Genomic DNA, 25,431 nt, shown 5'->3' on the forward strand with positions numbered 1-25,431 from the left:
TGCTCAGCTGTTGCATCCAAAAGCCTAAAGTGATGTGTAAGGGAAAAATAATAATTTTTCCAGAATGCCTGTCACATTAAAATGACAGCCATTAACTGTATAAGTGATCTAGTTTGCGCTTCTTTTATGGCACGTGTGTCCTTTATCTTTCAGACAGATTTGTGTACGTTAGCACGTTTAAGTGCTGTGCAGAATACATCTTTCAGCGATGCTGTTGTCATTTGCAGAATGAATCATCAGGCGAACGGCCTCTGAGCTTAAAAATAAAGGGCACCAATGCTGCTTTAAAAAAAGCAAACCAAAACCACCCCTGTGTTTCCCACATATAGCTGCCCCCCCCCCCCCCCCCAAGCTCCACAGCCTTGCACACAAAATACCAGAATAACAGCGCGATTCCCAACGCAGTAAAACGGATACTGCAAAATAAAGAGCCTTTATTCGGAGCATTTTCTCTTCTCGGCTCCAGTCCGCTCACGGAAATCCAAGCCAGAGCTTGCCGGCAGCCCGCAGGGCGAGCTCGCCTCCCTCTGCCGTCTGGGGGAGGCACCACCCCCCTTCCAGAACGTTCCGGCGGAGCCACCCACACCCCCTCGGCTGCCCCCGCCTCCCTCCCTCCCTCTCGCACCAATAGCTACGATAAAGCTCGTTTTCAAACGCAAAAAAAATGTATTTACGGAGAGCAGGAGCAATTGGTTTAGTAGATAGAAAGGCACCAGCGGGGTGACAGAGGGCACGGGGGCTCGCTAAGGCCCAGACCAACGGCAGCAACGGCCGCCCGTCACACGGGGAGGCGACCGGCCGCCCGGAGAAGGAGCGCAGGGAGCGCTTTAGCCGCTTCCAAAGCGGGATATTTGCGTGGGGGCTTTTTGTTTCTGTTCTTTACGGGGGAATTTATTTGTTTTTTGGGGTTGTTTTTTCGGGGGGTGTGTGGGCTGAGGGTTAAAGGGTTTAACCTGGGAGAATAAACAGCAGCATGCTCCATTATGTTGTCCCTGCTCCGGGCAGGGGTGTTAGAACTAGATGATCTTTAAGGTCCCTTGTAACCCAGACCATTCTACGATTCTGTTCTCCAGTGGTTGCCACTGCAGAAGAAGTCAAGATGGCTGCCTGCCTCTCCCCGCGTCTCGCACGCCATCAGTGGAAACACGTGAGAGCCTTTATGACTTTGCCTTCTCAAAACCAGTTGACAGGACTCTGCCTCCAGCACACACACAACTCTAGACTCGTCAAAGCAACCTTAAAGTGGAGGTGTTACACCCAAAGGTAATAAAAGCCATTTGCATTCGAAATAATTGGTATTAGCTGTATGGTTTCAATTGGTACGTATCAAAGACAACATCGTCAAACTTTTAAGTGCCACTGATTCATCTCAGAATAGAGAAGTACAAAACAGTCTGCCACAGAATGGTTTGCCCAATTCAGACACAATTTTAGGTATGAAAACATACCAACAAAGTTTGTCTAAAAATAAAATTAAAAAAGCCAGGATGAAATCTGTCCCTAGGAGCTTGATCTAAAAACCAAAACAATAAATTCCACAACAGAGTAAAAGAAAATAAAAGGCCCTGAGCCTTCTGTAGGCAACACACACACACACAGTCCAAATCACCCCCTTCCTCTCCGACTTAATCTCTTCTCCAAAGCATGAAACAGAACAAATTATTCACCTAAGGCAGCCATAAATTTGGTAGTTCCCAAGTTCTCCTTACATTGGTCTTTGAAGGCACAGAAAGTGATGTTCATTTCTGAAGTAGAGAACTGCCTATCAACCCATTATCTTAACCAGTGTGTTTATTTCAAGGTATTTTACAAGCAGAAGCCCATAACAACAAAGGGAGCAGGAAAGGCAGGAAAGGGAAGGGGGGAGAGGCGGGAGGAAGGCTGACACTAGTTCTGTCCACTTTTCTACTGTAGAAAAAGGGTGACAAAGCGTCTAAAATATCTAACTTCCAGACAGTAACAGTCTACGTTCCACTCCCTTTCAGTTAGAAAGGCAAAACACTCAGTTTGACTCCTCATCAACTTCAGAAGAAACACCTTTTGTTCAATTAAGTTTACATGAAGAATTTTGTCATTTACTAAACAAACACTGAAAAGATCGCAGATCTTAACCTGCAAATCGAGATGATGCAGAAAAAAACCCCCAAACATTTGCCTTACTTGCAATTCCTTTGAAGATAGTACATTATTGAGAAAAACACAGTAAATTTACAGCTAAAAATAAAGGTCCAATTTAACTGTTTAATAATAGTCACAACATGATTAAATATTTAAGATTTGAAACAGTTCTAAATGCTTGGTAACCATTTTTTTCTAGTACCTAAGGAACCAAACAACTCATCTGTTTGAAAGTGATTTGCATGCATTAAACAGCATTGCCTTAATTCAGCACTCCGTTCCAGTTTGTTTCGAATCCTGCCTGAAATTGTTTGCTCCCAAAATATCTACCAAAATAGAAGATGCAGCTGAGCAAACTGAGACAATTCTGAGTTTTAAGAGGCACATAAAAACTAATCAAGCCATGTTAGAATGGTTCCAAGCAAGTACGATTTAATAACGAAAAACTATTCAAATAGTTGGAGCACAAATGAAAATAAAGTAGAATCAAATACACCATTTGCAAAAAAATTAATTGAAAAAAAAAAAGTGTGTCTATACACTTCGTCAGAGTAAGCTACTATTGGGTATTTTTCTTTGAAAGTCGTGTATTTGAGACTGCTACCCTATAAGCAGTTTATTTATTTCTGGAAAGCCTATCCTTCAAGTTTCCCTATCAGCAGTACAAAACTAATTGTTCTAGAATGCAGCAGGTCTCAGAAGTGGAGAAAATGCTGACAAAAGAACACCGAGCAGAGTCTGACAATGCATCTCGCATTAAAAATGTATAGCAGTCAATTCAGTTGAAGTTTGTTAATTCATTATGCACAACTATTTCTAATTCAAATCATGAATATCTAATTTATATATTTAATAAAAGCATAATTTATTTTTTTAAGAGTCCACTGAAGTGCCTTGTTCTCATGCAGATGTTTTTTATTTTCTTTTTGACTACTGAAGAACAAAGTATTAACACTATGGGAGGGAAGAGAGAAGAGATCATGCTGTCAGCTACCGGTTCTACTGCGCAGCAAGCAGTACAGTGTACTTGGATTTCTGGAAACGGAGATATGGTTCCTATGCAACACAGGTTTCAAAACCTACCAAACTTTATGCATTCCAACACCCGCTTCAGGAAAGAAAAAAGAAAACCAACTGAAAAAAACCCCAACCAACCAACCAACAACACCCAAACCACACCACCCACACAGCTCACTACAACAAAACGCTACAGCTCCCTGCTGGGCCAGTTATTTTGTACAGCACTTCCAAGAATGATACTGTTTTCAAAACAACCTGTTTAGAGATCAAAGTAAACCAAAACCAAAGGGAAGGGCAGACATGGAGACAAGAGCTTTCCTCTGAACTCTGGCGATCTCTTCTTGCCTTTTCTGTAAAATGGAAGTAAGCTTACTCAGCTCACAGAAAAAAACATAGTCAAAAAAAAAGGCACAAAAAGGATTGTATGAAAGACATGGTGTGAACATACAATATTTTACCTAAGTGTTACGTATGTGAAGAATCACTCCTTACAGTGAATGTCAAAAAATACGCTATTTTTCCTTTTCATGTTCCCATTGAAGAGGGGGTTAGCAAAAAAAACCCCAAACCAACAGAACCAATAGCACTTGACGATTTTTATATACCTACTATTTTATACATTTTCATATGCTTTTTTTAAAAAAAGAGCCAAAAAAACCCCAAACAAAAAAAAAAACCAACCAACAACAACAAAACCACCACAAGATGCGCATGGTAAAGTATGTTTTAGGCATAAAATTTCATCCCCTTCAGTGATTACAGAGTAGGAGTTCGGTGATCTCATTATAAAGAACAAATTGTTTCTGCTTGCTTTGAACAACATGAGTTACTAACGTCTGGAATTGATCAACAATAACCGACTAAAAACCACACACACACAAACCTCAGTAATCATTTATAAGGCTGGGGTCAGGATGACTTGACTCAGAGTATCTTGCAGAAAACCAGAAATATTATCGTTTGGGGGATGGGAAGAAGGAATTCTCACTACATTATTAATCTACATTCACGAGATGAGGTGAATGTATGGCAAAACTTCACATTTTATCAAGATAAATGCATTTAAGTAGGATTTGTTGTCCAAGTTTTCAGACATTTTAAAGTGCCCAAATGTTTTTGGGATCTTAACTATCTTACCCAATCAAGAAAAGCCACTATGAACTAAATTCTGCCTTAGATCAAATCCACTAAACAAAATTCTACCTACCTGCATTTCATTATCACTTGTGACTACACATTCGCATTATTCCTGTCATTGATCTTTTATCTTATATCAGGAAAATCCTGTGACCAATTACTTACAAATTTACAGTTAGCTGAAATCAGCTATCAACCTCAGCTTAAAATGCTGTATTTTACTAATTTTTTTTTTATTTCCTCTTCATATCAAATGCACACAGTAAACACAGAAAAACCACATCTCTTGAGAACCTGATGTGCACTATCTGCCCACAATACTTTGTTTCTTTATGAACAGTGTATTGTCATTAACTATATAAGATCATTTATGGGAACAGGTATTTGAGAACTTAATCACCAAGTGCTTTGTTACAGAGTATGCTAAAAGCACCAAATTAATGGGCAAAAAAATATTAAGGAATGATTAAACTTTTAGGCATTTAATACTGACTTTTGCATCCTAAGCACTAAGTTCAACTTCAGACAGGAAAATACTATAACCTACATCCTGATGAGTTATCCAGCTCTTCTGCTGCTCCTGATACATTTCTGGAGAACTTCAAAGAACTCTCTGATTACTCTCAAATTACCTCATATCCATGATCTTATACAGACCTTAACTAGGTATTCAAGATAGACAGAAAACCTGCAAGTGAGTGAGTCGCAAGGAAAAATGTCATCTTTCTCCTCCTCCTTTTCTGTTTTCCGCCTCCCCAATGGAAAAAAGCTGAGCACTGCTTTTCTCCTACCTTCAGGTCCCTGGACACTGACACCTATCAACTACCTTTTAATGAGTGTTGAGCATGACAGATAAGGAAGCCACCAACGAGTAATGCACACAGGAAAAGACTAGGCCATGCGAAACCACCAACACTTTGAAACTCAGATTTCAATTAAGTTACATAAAAGAAATAAAAGAATATTTTACCTCGAAACTTTCATTTTATCATTTGTAGTAGTTCTGCAGAATTTATAGTAGTGTTATTCTTGAGTAGCAAATAACTGCTACCTGCAAAATAGCGAACATTTACATATTCATTGCTATTCCAAAGTATTTACATGAGTTTTGTAGTTCTTATCTACCATTGGAAAGAGTTACACATTGAAAATGTGATAATCAAATGTAAATCTAACCACCTGGTTACAAAAATTTAATGAAATTTATTAAGAGTTTGTTTTATATTTTAGTTAAATCATGAGGCAAGCTTTTGAGAAAAGACAGCATAAAGTGAGAGCTCTTCTGGCCTGATAAGGAAGTAAGCCAAAATGAAGGAATTCCATTAGCAAGACATATGGGTATGACCTTTGACCTCTCCTCTCCAGTCTACCCTGTGACCGGGAATAGAAAGAGGTCTATGAATTAATTCAGTAAGAGAGGGGAGGGTAAACCAAAAAACACCCACCAAAAAAACCCTCCTGTTGACAAAAAAGGACAATATTTTAATGTATTTTATACAGCTTAGAATTAGTTAATTTTGTGACAAGAAAGCACAATGTTTTAAGGTATTTTATACAGCTCAGAATTAGTTAATTTTGCCTAAACAAAATTTGAAATTGTTTCTCAGCAAAGCAGAGCTGGTGCTTACCTCTAAGGTCTGGAGCATGTGATGGCAACAGCTCTGCTCATTTGCATACAGCCCAGCTGAGCTGCTGCAATGAAGAGCACTTCGTCAGCCATTTTGGAACTCCACTGTCTCAGCTGCGCTGAAAATGTGATTTAAGATGGCTGCAGCGTGCACTCAAGACCAGCCACTCAGTGACAACTCAGCAGTGGATAAAAACATTTACACAGCAGAGCACCTCCCTCTTTGCCACCCTGCAACAAACTGCGCAGGCAGAGGGGGGCCGGAGGAATGGCTTCTTGGACAGGCAGGAAATGGTTAATGCACAGCTGCAACACTGCAGCTACTGCGAGCACCACTGGTAAAGAGAGAACTAAAATAAACCAAAAACCAGCGAGAGGCAGCCCTGCTAGGTCTGTGCTCCAGGATTTGTATCACATACTTCAAATCCCTGCCGACTCCAGGCAGTTCAGAATCCATGTCGCATATTAACAGCCACTGATACAGAGCCAGATCACGCATAGGACTGACAAACATTAGGGAATATTTTCAAGAGCAGCCTCATTTCAGTCTTAAAAAAAAAAAAGGAAAAAAGCTTAAGAAACCAATCTATACCTTGTCACAGCACCACCTATTTTGAAATATTGTGTAATATTAGTTGCACAATAAAACAGTTTTACTTGGGAGGAAAAAAGGAAGTTCACTTTGTAAGTAAGGAAGCTAGCAAAAAAACCAAGAACACTCCAGAACTTCAGTGCTCGCAGAAGTCAAGCATCTAATTGTTTATAAATGATGCAGTATGTTGTGTAAGTTTTTCAAAAAAGAGACCTATGTAGAATCCCTTCAGCAATTTTGATGGGATGTTCTTGTAACGATACCGAGTAGTTTGTTCCTAAAGAACTGGTTTGGGAACCTACAGGGGAGACAGAGGGGTTGTCAATGAAGTACACAATTTTAACACAAGCAAAACTAAATCTAATACAGGTTGCTTTCTAATATCTGTTCATTAATGCCAATCACACCCTCTTGTTCAGACAACGGTGGATCAGTTCCGGAGGGAGGTCTTCTCTATCTCCCTCACTTCATCATGTACACCTCTTCCACAAAATCCAAACGTGATTCTTTTAAAACAAACTAACCACAAGAGCACATGAGGCAATCCTGAAGGAAATTATTCCTAACCTTCTACCAAAAAACAGTCTTTGTGATCCAAAATTAGCCCAAGACAGTAAGCCCCCCCCCCCCCAAAAGTGGGAGAACATGCCCTCCATCTACTTCTTTTATGAAAATGCCTAAACTTACATAACCGTGCATGTCTGTTGCCAGCTGTAGCTGGATATTTCAGGACTGATTAATCATGCCAGCAGTAGTTGTCTGATGCACTCATCAGCACCACAGTTAGTATTTCAAACTTTAAAAACGTTGAAATAGCCCATATATCTAATACAGGGACAAAGGGAAAAGTATGATTTGCAACACAAGAAAAAACACATGCTACATACATGTGAACAGCCACATTGATTATATTGTTTTTGATAATACTGTACAGATTCAGAGGACTAAATTAAAATATGCTTGAAGTTCAAATGCCCAAAAGACAAGTCTCTCAAAAACAAATTTGTGAAGACTGAAGAACTTCATTACAATTAAAGTTACCTGCTACTCTGAAGCTTTTCTTCACCAAGACCTATTACTAAATCAAAAATTAAGTTTACAACAAATTCAAAAAATACATAACCAACCCCCATGTTGCTTACTCTGAACTTCATACATAGAACACCTTCAGTTTAGAGGGATTTACAATAACCCGTAACACTTCAGAATTCAAATTTAGTATTTCATTTATATGACAAATACACGTACACTTTGATTTCCACAGTAACAATGCTTTAAATAAAATAGAATTCTATGTTTAGGGCACCTACAAAATTCCTACATCAGAAAGTGAATTCTGACCTCCAGTCCTAGAACTTCAACAAAAACCTAGGGAGGTTCTAATCCGGAATCCGAGAGCTGCGCTTGTACAGCACTGCGTGCTCTAACATTCAGTCTTGGAGCTCGGTATGTGGAAACTCAATGACTTAAATAGGTTTGAATAGGCTTAGCTACTTGGCAAAAAAACACTTCAGAGAACACTTTCACTGAGCCAGAGAAAACAGAACCCGTGTCACACTCCAGTTGCTGCAGTCAATCATCTTACCTTGTCAGAAGGCTTCATGAACAGAGGTACCAATATGTTAATACAGACACCTAGTCGCAAAAAGTCTAGCTGAATGGTCAGAAACTACATGCATTTACTCAAGAGTTCACTTCAGTATACTTTGGTTAACCTACACAGGTGTGTTAATATGTTAAAAAATAATAACCAAACTAGTTTTAAAATAAAACCTGACGTTTAATTAAACACAAAGTTAGAAGTAAAATAACTCATCTGAGAATGCTTTGGTCCAGGGAATATTAAAGCGAACCTACACTAGTGTGGAATTCCTACATTATCGTGAGACCGATTTCTTATTGTTACTTAGGGTGGCATCTATGCATGTTCTCTAAAAATCAAAAATAAGTAAGAAAATTGGGCACAGATTCAGAATGGGATTTAAATTTAACCCATTATATTTAGATTTCCCTTAAATACATAATAAAAACTCCAAACAACCTTAACTCTGCCCTCTTTTGATGACGTGCTAACAGACTGCAGTATCGTCTCAGCGAGTTCAATTATTCAGTCGTAAGTCAAAATTTAAAACAGAACTTCTATTTTCCAACCTTCTCATGAACATCAAACAAGAAGCTCAAGAGAATGGTACCCTCTCATTTCTCTAATTGTCGCCCTGTATAAAGTACCACCCCACACAAACCTCTTTTAAATATCATTATATAGAGTCAGACTTTATACTAGGGCTCCTACCTTGAAGAACCAAGGAGAGGCAGAAAATTCTGGACTTTTAGATAGCATTTTATGTCATTTTACATTACGAGGGCAGTAAAAAAGCAGCCAAAGCATAAATCATTTACTTTGCTCAAATTATATGCTTACAAATCAGCCTGCTACACATCATCCACATTTCCTTGTGTACAAACCACATCTCATCCACTTTTCCCATTTACCCTCTTTTTTTGTTGTTCTTTTTTGTATGTTAGTTAACATTAAATGGCCAAAACAGTTCTTACACTGATAAAATCAATGAGAGACTACTACTGTTTGTATGCACGCGAACTGAAGTCTCAATAGACCATCTACTGAAACCCTCCTTTATTTCTGTATTTACACAGGCTAGTAGGCTGACTTCAAGAAACATCTCCGCTCTCGCTTAGGACTGCAAGACCTTTGCAGATAAAAAACTACTTAAGCTACTGGGGAAAAGAAAAGAGTCCATGATGATCGTGAGACAGAGAACACTAGAGTCCAGAGTGTCACAGTCTGCACAGCAGCTAATGTCTTGCCATAATTCCAAGCCACTTGACGGTAAGACCAATGAAGGAAATTTTCAGTGTAGTGACTGAAGTCAGCAAGCATGTATGTTTATGCACTAGTCTGCTAATAAACACATTTTGAAAGACTTAAAGAAAAGTAGAATGCATCATCTTTTTAAAATGCCCTTCTGGAAACTGCAGGAAGTTGGAGGCAAAGGCAGAAGAAACTTTCTTTCACCTGAGGTGGTTGTTTTGGGTTGTTTTTGGGTTTTTTTTGTTTTTGTTTTTTGTTGTTGTTGGTTTTTTGGGTTTTTTTACTATAACATTTCTTTACACTATTGTGAAATGGAGGATAATGCTTACGACAGCACAAAACGACCCAGCAAATACACAGGTGATTTTAACAGCTAGCTGACAAATCCACAGTCATATCATTCATAAACCCTATGCTTTTAGTACGTGAATTTACTTAAGAGCATTTTCAGAAATTGGATTCAGAAGAGAAAAACATTTTTCCTGGATTAAAAATATGCAAGTTACACACAGCTAACAAACTCTATTAGTTTACCTACATATCTTAGAAAATAAATTTAAAAAAAAATACTTTGCAAACAGCCATCTAGTTCACTAAGATCTTACATGATTTGATGTTTGTTCCTGGAAGACATAAGAGTAACTCACGAGTACAGTTTTTAGTAATTTATAACATGCACAATTCAAAACGTCTTAAACATCTTCAAGGGCATCACTTTTGTGTTTGGTTTTAGTTTTGTTTTTTATTTAAAGTTACTCATAAATCCCAAAGGAACATAAAGGGCATTTATACAATATACATACATAATATACATAGTGTTATGAATTACTCCACAGTGATATGATGGAAGCTGACATACAGCTGAGCATCAGACATTTATTAATACCATATAGTTACTATTATGCCTTCAGCTACACCACCAAGGAATTATTACTAAAAAAAAAAGGGGGGGAGCAGGAGGAATGGGGAGGGGGGAACAGACTTGTTGTTAAATACGCTGGCGATTTTACAAAGTATACGCCAGTGGTACTGAACAAGATAATGAATGAGCAATGAAACTAATGAAACCACATTTCCTGCAGATTTATAAACATTGTCTTTCTACTTTTTATCGGAGTAACCTGAGGTTATCATTGGTGCCTTACCACACTGGGCAAGCAAGCGCACGTACACTTCTAGTCCTAAGCTGCCTGTTGATGCGACAGCCTCCATACTGCTTTGACAGACAATACCTATGTCCTGACTGACGGCAAGCTATCCCCTCGAAACCCATGTGTAACTGCCAAGTTCCCTCACTGGGGACAATGGTAGCCGCTCCTCATCCCAGCTGCTTGTTTTCACAAAATTTGCAGGAATTAATTATCTTTAATACTTGCTACTTTGTCAAATTTACTGACAAACGAGTCTTTCAAGAATTACTAAGGACAGAACAACTGACAAACAATGATCATATAAAATTGGACTACTATACTAGAATCGAGTAGATTTCTGTTAAAACTTGCAGGGCTGTGGCACAGTTAAACATTTTTGTTACCTACCTGTTTTGCAATTTTCTGCTTCAGCAAAAAAAGATAATTTATATTTGTTAAACACATTTGTCTTATTAGTGGAATTCCTAAGTGTCATTTAATAACCTTATTCATGCATTTTTTAAGTTTCATGCGGGCATTTCTTCTTCACTAATAGCATTACGTTTTTTGTTTAATATTGTCTAACGATCTCAAATAAAAACATAGAACACAAAGCCACATAAATTCAAGTATAGCTGAATTTCCGCTCTCAACTTTGCAATGTTTTTTTGCATCTATATATGCACACAAATAGTCAAGACAGAACAGAGAGAAGAACTACAATATTAACTGAAACCACAATATGCAAGTAAAGTTGCCTGTGAACTCAAGGATTTTCTGATCCCCATTGCTACAGAGATAGGAAGAAAAAAAAGTAACAAAAAACTCACAGAAACAAAAAACCCAAGATACCTAAATCCACTACAAACAATACACAAAATCTCTTCAGGCAAATGAAAATTAAGATCTCAAAACATCCTGCAAAATTTTGCTTTCAAAAAGATAACCAGAATTCAAGAGTCTGACAAAATCTATGCGCCAGATCCTCCTGACTGAAAAAAAGCTAGAAGACTGTACAACTACCTTCTCTGGAATCAGCCACCAGGCTTTATTATCCAAAACAAGACTGACCTACAGGAATTTTAAATATGAAGTATTACCCAATTCACATCTAAACTTTATTCAGAGATTAAGACATTCTGTAACTCTCCAGCTTATCAGGAACAGCTGGTTACAGAGATCACTTTAGCGATCAACCTAACTTTCTCTCTACTTCTTAATGAGCTGTCAAAAAAAAAAAAAATCAAGTTTAATTTGCTTGTTTTGTTGTTTTGGTTGTTTTTGTTTGGTTGAATTGTTTTTCTAAAGAAAGAAAGAAAAAAAAATCCACACAACCACCTTATCTTTCTCTCCATGCTGTATTTGGATAAATCACTGCTGCTTGATGAGCATTGTTTCTTAGAGCATGATGGAAACAGGAGAGTGTTTTTTCATGCAGTGCAGCATATAGTGCAATGAGTATAACTGAAGTAGCAGAGTTACGAATATACATCATGAAAGCATCATTTGTGTTGACCAGTTTATGACCTCCCAATTGCATTGTGCGCGTACATAAATCTCTCAAAGTAATGTCACATACTAAACAGAAGTAATGAGTCCAGCCACAGATTTAACTGAAAAACATTGACAATCTTAGATTTCACTGCATTTAAGATAAATATTATATAAAAATATATTTGGGACAAAAAAGAAAACAAACAAACAAAAACCCCACATTCACATATGATCAGTTCTGTAACTGCAACTTATTTTACTCATCTAATATCCCTTACGAAAACTGTGATATACATCAGTGTCACTGCAGTAATTTCCAAAATAAACTCATAACATAAACCTATAACTAGCAGACAATATTGAAAAACACTAGGTGGGGAGTAAATAGAAAAAAATGCATTAAACTTGCAAACTATTTAAGTAAGAGCAACATACTAGTAAAGTATGTTTTGGCCTTATTATCTAAATTCCATGAATAACCTTGAGATTTTTAGCCTAAATACACTTCCTGACAATAAGCCCAAATAAGCCTAATTAATAATTATACTATTAAAAAAAAAATCTAGATGGGGAGAAATTAGACTGTTTTCCTGTTTTGGAAGGAAAATAGAATATCTGGTTTAGCCAGTTACTTTTGCACTGTGGAAGTGATTTTTTTTCTGCTACAGACGATACCTTCTCCCAAAAATCACAATCAAACACAATGAAAACAAGTATTTAGTTACTAATTAGCAATCAGTTATTAAAATAGGATTTTAAAAATTGTTCAACATGTAAACTATTTCTGTTTGCAACAAATTCTGTAAAATCAGCATTTAAAAAGAAACTGGTTTTATTCATAGGTTTTTCCGTCTCTTGGTTAGCGAGACCACCTCCCATGCTGGGGGGAAAGCATATGTCTGTATTAGACCACATTTCCTGTCTTTATGCCCCAAATTCTGGAAGCATTACTAAAGGAGCCTTTACAGGAAAACTAACTACTACAGCTAATGTTGAGCTTCTAAATATGTGAAATGGGCATAACAATACAAGCACAAGCAGGAGCTATCAGCAAACACGGCAGAGTACAGCACGCATGCATATCTATTCAGATTAGCATTTTACTGAAAACAGACTTCATAATGGATAGGAAATGAGAATTAAGAGGTCCCTCAATAAGAGCATCAAAATGACTGTTTCAATTGATGTATATAATTACTGTATCCTTCTATGAATCAGTTCTTTTAAGTGTGGTCAGTTTCAAGTCCACACAAAAATCAAGATAGTCTTGTTAAATTAATTCATACAGCAAAATACATCACTGTTCCACACTATCACAGGAAGCATCAGTTCAGCACCCCTACGGTTGGTAGCAAAGTTGGAGCTGATAACAAGCCTTTTACTCCAAGCAACGTAAAAAGTCTACTAAACTAAGACATAAAGATAAGAACACGAAGATCTCTTGAGATTCTTTGGAAAAGAACACACAATGGGCAGTTGTAAACAATGACAAAACGAGCTTTTCTGTATTTTAATTATTTGGCATTTATCAAAAAATGTATTGCTATCCAAAATTATTAATACAATTTCTTTCTGAATTTTACATACTTAAGAACTTGGTTTAATACTTCTGGAGAATATAAAATAATTACATAATTGCCAAAACTGAGGAATAAGTAGTAGGTTTAGTTGTCACAATTCATGAATTGCACGAGTCCTTACGCAATCACTAGTGAATTCATTTTATGATTGGCCTGACAACTACCATTGGCCCCATTTCGCAGATCTGAAAACTGAGAAACTACCTACCCCAGATGACATATCGAATAGTAGGGTTTTTTGTGGTTTTTTTTTTCCCCTCCAAAGAATTCTTAATATTCAAGTTATTACTCTCCTTTGTACCTTCCTGAAGGACTACACAAAACAGTACCCAATTAGAAAAACATACTTATTTCTTACATTAATACCCATTGTTTGTGTACAGAGTTCATATTTAACTTATTAATTTCAGATTTAAGCAGAAGCTAAGTACATTTTCTATGTTTGTACTTTTTAAAATCTAAAAGTAAATATTAATAATTATTAACTAGAATAATGGCCCAAAATACAGTTTAACGTGCAAGAGAGAGCCAAATAGCATACTTGTAGACTATCCTGATCTTGCACATGTAAATTCCAATAAATAATTCATAAAAATATCATATTTGGCTGTATAATCAGGGATATTGACCAAACGTATTTAATATACTCTTACTTCTGCCAGTTTGACAGCATGTTAAATAAGCTTTCTAGATGTGCAAGTGTTGTTTTCCTGCGATTGCATGCAGGCTGCAATTTTAAGCTCATTGACTGTTGCCAAGAATGATTGAACTGTTCACCTCTTTATTTTAAAAGAGTACTTTTCCATCAGCAATTCCATCTGATTTTTCCATCCAAGTCTATCTGTGTTAAGGGTCACACCAACATTACATTATGTAGATTTATTTCAAAATTACTATTATGCAACAAAATATTCTAATGTAGGCATTTCCACTAGATATCTATCAAAGATTAGATCTAATAAGGATATATACCTCTTAAAAGAAAAAACTGCTTGAGGACCTCTAACAGGCCCCAGTGTCATATCAGAATTAGAATCTGAAATGCTTAACTGCACTTTCACTATTTTAAACACTTAAGCTCAAAGAAAATTATGTGTTCAAATGCATCTTCTTTACAGGAATATACTTCTTAAAACTTAATTTTTGCCTTTTTGTTTGACATGGGCCTCCACTACAACCTGGAGTAGCCACTCTGGCCTTGTTTACTGACGACATCACGTAAATAATGCACAACTAGGCCTTTCCCCCCAAAAAAAACCACCCTCGCTTCTAGTAAATTAACATGCTCATATGCATCAAAAACTTTAATCTGAACTTCATCAGTGTGCTATTGAGGGCAATAATAAGAAAAACGGTTTTCTCGTTGCTTCTACAGCCCATCCACTGTGACACACGACATCCACACCCGCCGCATTTGCTGGTTGCATGCAGCACCGCCCAGGTCACGCCACCTCCAATTCGGACAAAGAGTAAGGAAAAGCCACTTTCGAGGCACCGAGCGGCCGGACGCACCCCTGTCCCACCCAAACACCCTCCTGGTGCGGCGCAGGAGGCGCCTCCACTTCACCTCACCTCACAATGCGTAAGACAGAACGCAATCTGACAACCGCCTGGCGTTGCCCAGCTCCCTGCGCCTTCAGGTCATCCCAGGGGTCCCCAGCTGGGCCCAGCCCCACGCCAAACCCACCTTGTACCCCGCCGCGGGAAGGTCCCTCCACCGGCGGGGTCGGAGGCCGGCGCCGACCCCTGGTCCCACCTGCTGCCACCTCCGGGCGCAAAACCCCAGCGCGCATGCGCGGCGCCGCCGCCGCCTGCACTGGAGCCGCGTCACGTGCTCCCATGCAGCGCGCGCCTCGCTGCGCCGCTCTGGCTGGCGGGGTGGGTGCGCGCAGCGGAGCGTGTGCAAAAGCTGCAGCCCCGGAGCATGCGCGCTGCTGCTGCCGCCGCGCGGGGCAGCGTTCCGCGGAGAGCGCTGCCGCTGCCCGGCCGTGCGCACCCCGGTGGGCCGGGAGGGAAGGAGGGAGATGCGGTACCTGCGCACCGGCGTTCTACGGCGGCTCCTGCCTCAGTGCTCGGCGGCCGCCGCTGCTCCCGCTGTCCCGCGGCTGCCGCTGCCGCAGATTCAAAATCGGAACCCGCTTCAGGCACCAACGCCGCCTCCCGCCGTCGCACGCGTCGGGCCGTTATGCAAATAAGCCCCGTGTCCCCTCCCCTCTCCCGGCTGGCCCCGCCCCCTCCGTGGGCACAGGGGCCGGCAATGGGGGCTGCTTCGGGGCCGGCCAATCCCAGGGCCGGCCATCTTGGCAGCATGCAAATGAGCCGCCGCGGTATTTAAATGCCAGCAGGTGGCCCCGCCCCTTGTCGGGCGGTGGCGGACGCTTATTGGTCATAACGCGCCGGGCCGGCGGGGCGCGCTGCCGCCGGCGCTGCCAGGGGGCGCTGTGATGGGGCCGGGGGGCAAGGCGGGGGCTGCCCTTCCTTCCCTGCCTGCCTCCCTCAGCTTCCCGCCACGGCCATCTGAGGAAGGGCTGCCCGGCCCCGCAGCCTCGCCGACGCCTTCGCCAGCCGCCCGAGGTCCGCTTTTGCTCCAAAAACAACCCGCGTTTATCCAGCTTCCTGCACGGCTCGCCGCGGCTGCCTTACCACCCCTCTCCTACGGGTTTTGGGCTGCATGTGGGGTAACTGACAAGTTTTTCGACGATAGGCCGCGCCTGGCCAAAACACAGAGGTTTGGGGTTTATTTTAATAACCAGGTTTCGGTTTCAAGAGTGCCAAGGAAACCAAACCGTATGTTTGGTTGTGCTTTAAGCGTATTTAAGGTGCGCACGCGGCTTATCCTGGGTGAGGTGCAGGTCAAAACCACGTTTTGTGCGGTGGCTGTTTCCCACCCGCCCTCCAGTTCCGCCTCAGGGAGGGGGAGAAAACCGTGGAACTGGCTTTAATCTGAGCCAGAACTTGGTGCCCTTTGTACCGTGGCCAAAGGCTGGAATGACCATTGCCAACAGCTGGTTCTGTCCCACGTTGCACAGGTCAGGTCTAGCGGAGACCGGCGTCTGTGTCTGCAGGTACACAAGAGGTACAGGAAGGACACGTATAGAGTTTCTGGCCGAAATGCTGATATACCACCTAGTGCTGAGGTTCAAGTACCAGACGCCTACTAACTCTGTACTGGAGACTCCCGTTCCCTCCTTGTTAAGGCCAATAAAGTTCACATTCTTCCTACTGAAGGCATGAAAAACGTCATTCTGATTTATCTACTTCAAGAGTACACTAAATATGAGTTAAGTTTTTTGTCAGCTGCATACAGGGCAGGCGCTCTGTTCCTGTATGTCGTGAATCAGTACCTATGGCACAGCTGTTGTAAGAGTCCTCTCAGATGGGCTTTGGCGGATTGAGGGGCAGTGTTTTACGATGCTGCCGTTCCCAGTGGTTTTCTTGACCTCCCTGATACGTGCTTCCGTTGCGCAGCCGAGATGGAAGAAGATGTTTATATGTGCCCATAAATTTGTGCAAACACATCTGCAACAGTGCCTTAAGCAGCTGTACTAGCCTGGGAACTCAAACTGCTGAAATGTGAGCATAAACCTTGCTCTGCCATCTTTGCTACAAGCATGACAATTTCTAAGAGAAAGCGTGGCAGACACCTGCAACAGTAATTTCTTAAACTGCCATAGCTAGCTTTATCGAGCTGTAGAACAATACTGGAATGTTTTGTCTTGGAAAAAGGGAGACTTGAATTTTAGTTGAGTCTTCTGTGCTTTTACGTACAGAGGACAAGGCATTTCATAAGGAAAAGGCTACAGCTATCCAGAAGTGGGCAGCTCCTAGCCATGCCTATTGTTTAACTTGAAATTTCACTGCTGGTGAGTCCTTTTGCAGGGTTATGCATATACATCCTTTGAGACTCAATCAGGAGTAAATGCTTTGTGGATAAGAGATGCATGTTTTCAGAAGACTGGGTATTAGTACAGCCACCTCTTTGAATAACAATTGGTGTTATTCCAAACTTAATTTAGTATGGAAGCCAAGCCATTACAGCAACATAGTATTTTGTCCACTGCCGTGCATTTTGTGCACCTAAAAGGAGAATGAAGAAGGTTTTGTCACTCTCAAAAATATACATTTGTCAAGTCTGCATTTAGGTTTGAATTTACTGCTATTAGCTTGATTTTTTTTCCTCACAAATAAAGAGAAAATACAGAAATGCACCAAGAAACAAATTATTACAAAAATCTTTCTGGAGCTCTGAGTAAAAGATAGTAATGAAAATTTGAGTGCTTCAATAAAATCCTATTTGTCAGGCCTAATACCTGTCTCCATTTGGTGATAGAATGCAGTTTAATCAGCAACTGAGGGGACCCATTGACTACTACTAGAAGACAGGGGATGCTGTTGATTGTGACTATCCCCAGATAATCTAGATTGCTGACAATCTCTGAAGTGTTTATAAGTCTACTTATAAACATGCTACTGTTCTTTCAAACGCTGAAGAATCCAGCTGTCCAGAGTTTATATGTTGTTCACGAGGACAAAAACTGAGAAATCTCTGGAAGTAGTTCAGAGACCCAGTTCTGTAATGAAACAGAAACATGAAAGTTGCCGTTGAAGTCTCACACTTGAATAGCATGGGAAAGTTTCTGCAAGGTCCGGTAGACCAATGGCTATTTCTTAAGAATTACTCATAAATATTTCAAATGCTGTTTAGGAAGGTGTTTTTTGTGGGGGTTTTTGTTGTGTTGTTTGTTTTTTTTTTTAAATATTAATAAATTAAGCACATATTTGAAAGGTGTCAGGAAACAAATGCATTCAAAGTTTTACATAGAATTGCTTATTCTATTTAACTTGGTATATGAATTCTTTTTGCAAAGACAGAATGTGATCCCATTCTTCACCAAAGCTTTACAACAATGACAGAAGTGGAATATAATAACTTTCTTTGCTACAAAACAAACTATTAAAAAGCAAACAAAGAAATAAAACCAGTTAATTTTGTTTTCAAAACTACTTGTTGATCACCAAAGACAATAAAGATTAACAGAAAATCAGCATCAAAATAATTTTTAAATGGAAATTTTATTTTCATTCTTGTTTTACGTAGCACAAATTATGTTAATATGTTCATCATGGTATCACAGCCATTTTCTATCATACAAATACCTATCAGATGATTTATTATTATTGTTGCTTAAAAATGGGTTTATAGAAAAACTAAAGAATACACCCCATAATATTTTTGTAATGCCAGCATTCTTTTTTCAACTTCTTTCTCGGGCACTATCCCCATTCAGCCTTAAAAGCAAAAAAAAAAAAACAACCTGCATTTTATTTACTTTATTCGTGTACTCCACAGTTGTGTTAGTTCACTCCAAAGTTCTATTAATGTAGCTGTTACAGCAAGTAAATGCCCTGCTATAGCATTTTAGATACCAGTATAAACAGTAGACTAAAATGCTAAAATTTGAAGAGCAATGACCATATTTGAATTATCAGGTTGGAAATTTGAGGAAGTGAAAGTCCGGATTTCTGTCAACTGCTTGTGCCAAAGTCAGTCTGGTCATAAATTTGAAAAAGCAATGGTATCAGTTTATATTGCTCAGACTCTTTGCAAGAAGAAAGTTAAAATAAAAAATTGTTAAGAAAATATGACTGCAGCAGCTTTTCTTTATTTGTAAAATTTATTTTTTTTTGCTGTGAAAGTGATGTCTAAAGCGAATGCTACACTGGAATTAAATTCACAAGATACCGAAGTTGTAACACCACAGAAAAGCAGATTTCCACGTAGTTCACTTTCTTGTCTGAGGCCTCTGCTAATGTGTTCAGGCATTGTAATGACAGACACAGAAAAAAACCAATAGATTCCAATGCGCTTTACAGAAATTAAAAAAAAAAAAAATATATATTTTATGTGCAACAGAGAATTTCTTCCTGATGTTATGAAATTAAGGCTTGAGGTATACATATAACATTTCATTTTCTTATTTCCAGGTAACTGTCGTAGGACAGCTCCCAGCCTACTAATGACATGTCACTAGTAACCTGATCATACGATCCTTCTTTCTGTCAAATTATTTTAGAAAAACGAGACTTAACACCTTGAATATTTCCCAAATATGAACTCTCTCCATATGATTTAGTAATTGCTAATGGAGACATTGCAGAGTTACAAATGAGAATCATAAAAGGAAAAAAGGAAAGTGAATGATAAAAGGAAAAAAAGAAAGTACACTAAAAAGGTATAGTTCTCAGTATGAAAATGAACTTTTTATATACAGAAAACTACTGACTTTTAAAGAAATCAAAATAGGATCATAAGAAATGGTTAGCAATAAGGTGAAAAAGTAATTTTATTTGTACATTTTATTTTTAAATCATTGCTGGAAAACATGTAAACCATCCCTGGAGGTGTTTAAAAAAAGGGTAGATGGGGCACTTAGGGACATGGTTTAGAAGTGGCTTTTGTCAGGGTAGGTTAAAGGTTGGACTTGATGATCTTAAAGGTCCCTTCCAACCTCAGCAATTCTATGATTCTATGATTCTATGATTCTATGTATTTACAAGAGGTCATGTTACTAAATGGATATCACTTTTGAGCCAATAAGATTTATGTTAATTTTTCTTTGTAATTGACTAGATTAATAAGTATTTCTTGCCTAGCTTACTATGCAAAATGCAAAAAAATGCAAGCCTAATAGGATGGAATGATTATAACTTCTCTGATTATAAACAGTTCCTACGCAGGGTAAAAGAAATACCATAATACCAGAAAGGAATTTCACTAACAGAAATATTTCTGGCAAGAAAAAACTATATGCCTATTTGACAACATAATCTGTGATTTAATGATTCATTTGGGACTTCCAGAATTTCACTAGGAAGGCTTAAAATGTCACTCAAAAGGAACTGTATGATACCTTTCTGGTGAAGAAAAACAGATAAGATTTTTTAAATTCCTTTTTCATATTGGGGCACTTTTTTTTGAAATACAGAAACTTAAGGCACAGCCAGCAGGAAGCAATCCATGAAAATATGTTAAGACATTCCCTAAACTTTTTAAAACTATAAACAACGTACAAAGAGCACAAACCAAAACACTTGAGGAAATTTTACTATGATGAATTAAAACTACTTAAGGCATTTTCACTTAAGTTACTTTTTACTGTAGATTAAGTACCTTCCGTAATGTGACTTTTGTAAAATATGCTAGTATTATCTATTACCTTTAAGGGTAATAAGAGGATTTGGAGAAGATTCCTAAATCTGCTCTGTTCCTCTCTGATTTAAGAGTAGTTTTTAAAAATAAAATTTCTTAATCATGAAGTAAATATTCTGCTGCTCAGCTGTTTTCTGATCCAACTTACTCTGTGGTGGCTTTGCTGTACTAACTCACTCATTTATTCACTGAGCAGGTATGTTTAGGTTAAACACCTGCCAGTCATTTTTTCCTCTGAGTTGTCCTTTCCTTTTGCTACCTTCCACCTCCACCGTAACAAACTAGACCTAACTTCATTTCTGGTTTTAATAAGAAAATTGTCTTCTGTACCATAAAGATTGATACAGTTCAGTGCTAAGCGCAGAGTTCAATGATGAAGTAGTGACAAAACCCTGTTTTTATAGCTTGTTACATTTGTTTCTACTACACTAGACTATCGGTATTTTGAGATAAAAGCATCATCTGCACCATGAATTCTTGTGCTTAACATCTAGCTAAAGAGTCTATCACACTTCAAAAGAAAAAGTTATTTTAACAAAATGTGACCTGATTAACAATAGGAATCTATTAAATGAAGATCCTTTTCCAAAGGGTCTAAAAATTAAGGAAATTCTAAGCACCGATCAGGAATCTGTTTGTTGGAAGGAAGAGCTTGTCTCCCATTGTCCCACTTATTCTTCGATATGAAAAAGTTGTGAAACCTAGTTGTAAAAACAGCACCTGCTATACTGGAGCACCTTAAAGCTATAAAAGCTCTTTTGGTTTTAGCTCTTTTTCTTGCAGTTTGTTTTGAATTGTTAGCAGTATTCATGTGGTGGCCGTGGAGCAATCTGGTTTTCATCAAGTCTGTTGACTATGTAACTTACTTCCTGAACACAGTTGTCTTTCCATTACTTCAGAGATAATTGCTCTAGAAGTAGCTTGGTTTGGAAGATGCCTTTTCCCCAATAAAAATGCAAAGTAATACTGCGGTAGCATTGTTATTACAGTACAGGTTGAGTAATTAGTGTTGAGTTTTAACTCCTGCAGTACTTCGTAGAAGCAGTGTGCTTGATGTCCAGATTACACATGTAAAGTTTTATGAACATGTGTCTCATTAAGTTTTATCCAATACATTTAAGTATCTTTAGAAACTGATGAAGAAATGTAAAAACTATTTCATATGTTTCCTCCTTGGGAGTATGTTTTGACCTGTTGGAAGAAATCTATCTGAACATCACTCCGGAATGTAATAAATACAGGATGTCTTCAGTAAATGAACTATGCAGATAATCTGAAATTTGTGGGCTGATTTTTGTGTAGTCATGTTACTGACTGAGTTTAAATGAGTGAAAATATTTGACCTTTTCAAATGTTTAGAAATGGAAATACTTTCTTTAAAAGAAAAGAAAAATCTATACTGTTTAAAAGGGCTTACCCTCAGGGTGAATCAGTTGCTTTTCTCTATTTCTTTTTCTCAGCTCTAACCTTGGCCTTTTTTTCAATGTAATACCTGCTTTAGATCTTTCTAGAAAAGTGGAAGGCTCATGGGTTAACAAATCCAAGTGGTAATAGTGGTAATAAATTTCTCAAATGATGTGTATCTCCAGGAAATTGCCAGTGAAGAATTAGATGCAGAGTGGTTTAGTAACCACTTAAAAAGGTAAAATACTTGGGCTTAGCTTCAGTGAACTTTTTCAAGAAGATGTTAATTACAAAATAATTGGTACGTAAGAATATCTTATGATCTCCTTAATTGTATATTGAAAGGTCTCTCTTTTTTTTTTTCTTAAACACAGGATGATTTGCCTTGTATTAACTTGCTGGAGGCTTTGTAAATAAAAATTTGGCTGTCAGAAAAGGACTGAAATGTAACAATGTGCTTGTTTGAGTTTGTTTATTTATTTATTATTGTTGGGTTTATTACGTTTGTGTTTCCCACATGGGTTGAATTTGCTCCACAGTGACTTAAAGTGAAAATAAGGGGCAACTTAAAGCTCACTGTATTTATGCAAACTTAAAAATGCAATCATACCTATAAAACAAAAAAAGGAAGCTTTTGAGTTGTTGTATTCTCTTCTTCCACTCTTTTCACTTCTCCATTCTCTAATCTTTCTCCTCTTCCAACAGTCTTCTGTGTGCCTTCATTCCTCAACTGTGCTAGGATTATAGGAATCTGCAAGTGCTATTATCAGTTCATGTTTGGGGGCTGCATGTGTTGTAAGCCCTGAATCAAATGTTACCAAAGCTTGTTTTCCATTGATCCCAATCAGTTCCATTGTTCAGGGACAGGATTCATTATTTCAACTGTTTATCAAAAATTTGTATTTTGTTTTGACAACAGCTATGAAACGTTACCTGCTCTACAAGTGTACAGTCCATTGCTTGTGACTGAAATATCGCGAGCCAGGTGGGAAGGGGTATTCTGAGCTGTTCAACAATCACCTGCTTGTGCAACCGGGTTGCTGTGGACTGGATTTATCCCTTTCATGGCTATGGGTACGTTATTCAGATTCCTAGTTTCCATTCATCAGAAATGGCACTGGACAGAGTTAAAGCTGAAAATATATCATGTTATTTCTACCTTACTATCCTGCAAAATTGTCTTAAGATTTCGTCTGCAAAAATAACCACTGAAGCCTGATTAGAAGCAGTGGCAAGAATATAGTTGCCACACAATACGCATAGCAGCCGTTTTATTCAATATAACCAATCTAAAACATATACATAATGATTATGTTTTCTGTAATTTCTAATAGCATTTGGTATTAAAATGGAATTATTAATAGCGAGCCTTTATGAAAGTACTTAAATATCTCAGTCCTGGACTCCAAGACATGAGTGCACTAGCTGCTCTCCTGCGGTGGGTTAGCCGTGGCCAGCAGCCAGATGCTCACCCAGCTGCTCTCTCACTCCCACCTCCTCAACAGGACAGGGGGAGAGAATTGGTTGGAAAAGCTCATGGGTCAAAAGAAAGATGGAAATTGCTTTCTAGGTAATGTCACAGGCAAAACAGACTTGACTTTGGGAAAATTAATTTATTGCCAATTAAAACAGATTTGCGTTGTGAGAAACAAAATGAAAAATTGAAACATCACCTCCCCCTTTTTCTCAGGCTCAGCTTCACTTCCGACTCCTCTAACGCCTGCCCAGCAGCGCAGGGGGTTTGGGGGATTACCGTCAGTACACAATAGTTGCTCTCTGCTGCTCCTTCCTTCTCACACTTTTCCCCTGCTCTTGTGTAGGTCCTTCCATGGGCTGCAATCCTTCAGGATAAATCTGTTGCAGTGTGGGTCCGCCATGGACCACAGTTCCTTCAGAAAATATCCACCTGCTCTGGTGTGGGGTCCTTTGTGGGCTGGGTGTGGATACCTGCTCCACCATGGTCTCTCTCATGACCTTCCAGGGAATATCTGCCTCCATTGTCTTCTCCACGGGCTGCAGGAAATACCTGCTTCACCCCCTATCCCGCTTCCCCAGCTCCTGCTCAAGCCATCACTGTCAGTGGGGGTTGTGGTGGGTTGCACCTGAACGTTGGGGGATGGATGGCAACATATTAGCCAACGGTCATCTGGAATACGGACCTAGATGTCTCACTGGTATGCAAGTATGACCATAGGGCAATCATCTTGCTCTATAAATAGTGGACAGCCCAGGGCTCCTTGAACATTCCTGAATGGCAGCAGGCTGCATGCCAGGATCTCCCTTTGGGTAGGGACACCTGTCAAGGGTACTCCTCGAGGTTAAGAGATTTCTTGCCACAACAGATCCTCAGTAAGTGACTAACAGCATGCTAAACTTTGAAATCTTAGCTAAGGGATATAAAATGATTGATTGTGCATATGTAATCCTTTAGACATAAACCGTTGACCAAGTCTGGGGCTAGGACTGGATCCAGCCGCACCTAGACTCCTCTCTGAGAAGGACTTCAGAAAACAAGGGTGTCCTTTCTGAACCTCGACTCAACGGGAGGGTCTCCTTGACAGTTCTGTCTGACCTGTCCTCTGTGCAGTAAATAACCAAGTGTATTTTGCCATTGAATCATGTTAAGACAGTCGCATTTACTATCAAACTTTGTTAAATCCCTGTTTTAGATCAATAAATATTTGGCTGCTTCTCTCTCACGAGTGAAGTACATCACTCCATCCACAACACGTGTTAGCCCAACTTCCAGATACCAATAACTCTTTCAGATTTAATCTGAAAGAAAAAAATGTTTTCTACTAAGTTCTATTACATTAATAATACTCCTTAATGAAATGTCAAAACTATTAAAAACATATTTGATTGAAAATTCAGACTTTTTTAATTTATACACACTCATTGTGTGATCTCAGTTTATCCTGGTCTTGTGTCTCCAAAGAATAAACAGGTATCTAGAACTCAACATACTAAGCAGAGTTCAATAGTCCACCCTCATGGTGCTGGTGCTGAGTTGCCTGAAATAAGAGGAATGTTATCATTTTTAGCGTATCTGATGGTAACACTGTCAGCTACCAAAATACAACTTTTTGTGTGATGCATGACAGTGAAGTAAATATTTCACAACACTTAAATAACACACTTTTTACATAGTATTTGATTAACAACAGACCTGGCCAACAACAGAAATAACTTGAGTATCACTTGAATATTTGATGCATTTTGAAAGAACATATCCATTAAAACCTGGTTAACTTATGAAATTTAACCAAGTATCTTCTATTTCATC

The 25,431-nt window shown here is 38.9% G+C and overlaps 1 protein-coding gene and 1 long non-coding RNA gene across 7 annotated transcripts in view; one reads left to right on the forward strand and one right to left on the reverse strand.

The window, feature by feature from the left end:
• The window catches only part of ATF7IP (activating transcription factor 7 interacting protein), a 101,594-nt gene extending 85,785 nt beyond the window's left edge, over nucleotides 1–15,809 (reverse strand). Inside the window, exons 1-2 of one of the 3 annotated variants that reach the window (XM_054199113.1) lie at nucleotides 5,904–6,035; nucleotides 5,246–5,326 (exon numbers count right to left, since the gene is read on the reverse strand). In XM_054199113.1, the coding sequence (XP_054055088.1) occupies nucleotides 5,246–5,259 (14 nt within the window). In that variant the 5' untranslated portion in view covers nucleotides 5,260–5,326; nucleotides 5,904–6,035. Of the gene's footprint in view, nucleotides 1–5,245; nucleotides 5,327–5,903; nucleotides 6,036–15,218; nucleotides 15,533–15,564 lie in introns of those variants that run through there. The other 2 variants (XM_054199134.1, XM_054199155.1) reach the window with 2 other exon arrangements.
• Nucleotides 307–23,497, forward strand: LOC128908621 (uncharacterized). Of its 4 annotated transcripts, XR_008466034.1 has the most exons (6): nucleotides 307–855; nucleotides 1,074–1,263; nucleotides 5,073–8,105; nucleotides 9,153–9,345; nucleotides 14,907–15,000; nucleotides 23,065–23,497. It is a non-coding gene; the product is annotated as an uncharacterized LOC128908621 (long non-coding RNA). The 4 variants fall into 4 exon arrangements; XR_008466035.1 differs by lacking the exons at nucleotides 14,907–15,000; nucleotides 23,065–23,497 and adding an exon at nucleotides 10,410–11,097; XR_008466032.1 differs by lacking the exons at nucleotides 14,907–15,000; nucleotides 23,065–23,497 and having other exon boundaries at nucleotides 9,153–9,450.
• Nucleotides 23,498–25,431: the final 1,934 nt, after the last annotated feature.

The sequence above is a fragment of the Rissa tridactyla genome, chromosome 1 (genome assembly GCF_028500815.1).
Source record: "Rissa tridactyla isolate bRisTri1 chromosome 1, bRisTri1.patW.cur.20221130, whole genome shotgun sequence".
In the NCBI taxonomy this organism is placed as follows: domain Eukaryota; kingdom Metazoa; phylum Chordata; class Aves; order Charadriiformes; family Laridae; genus Rissa; species Rissa tridactyla.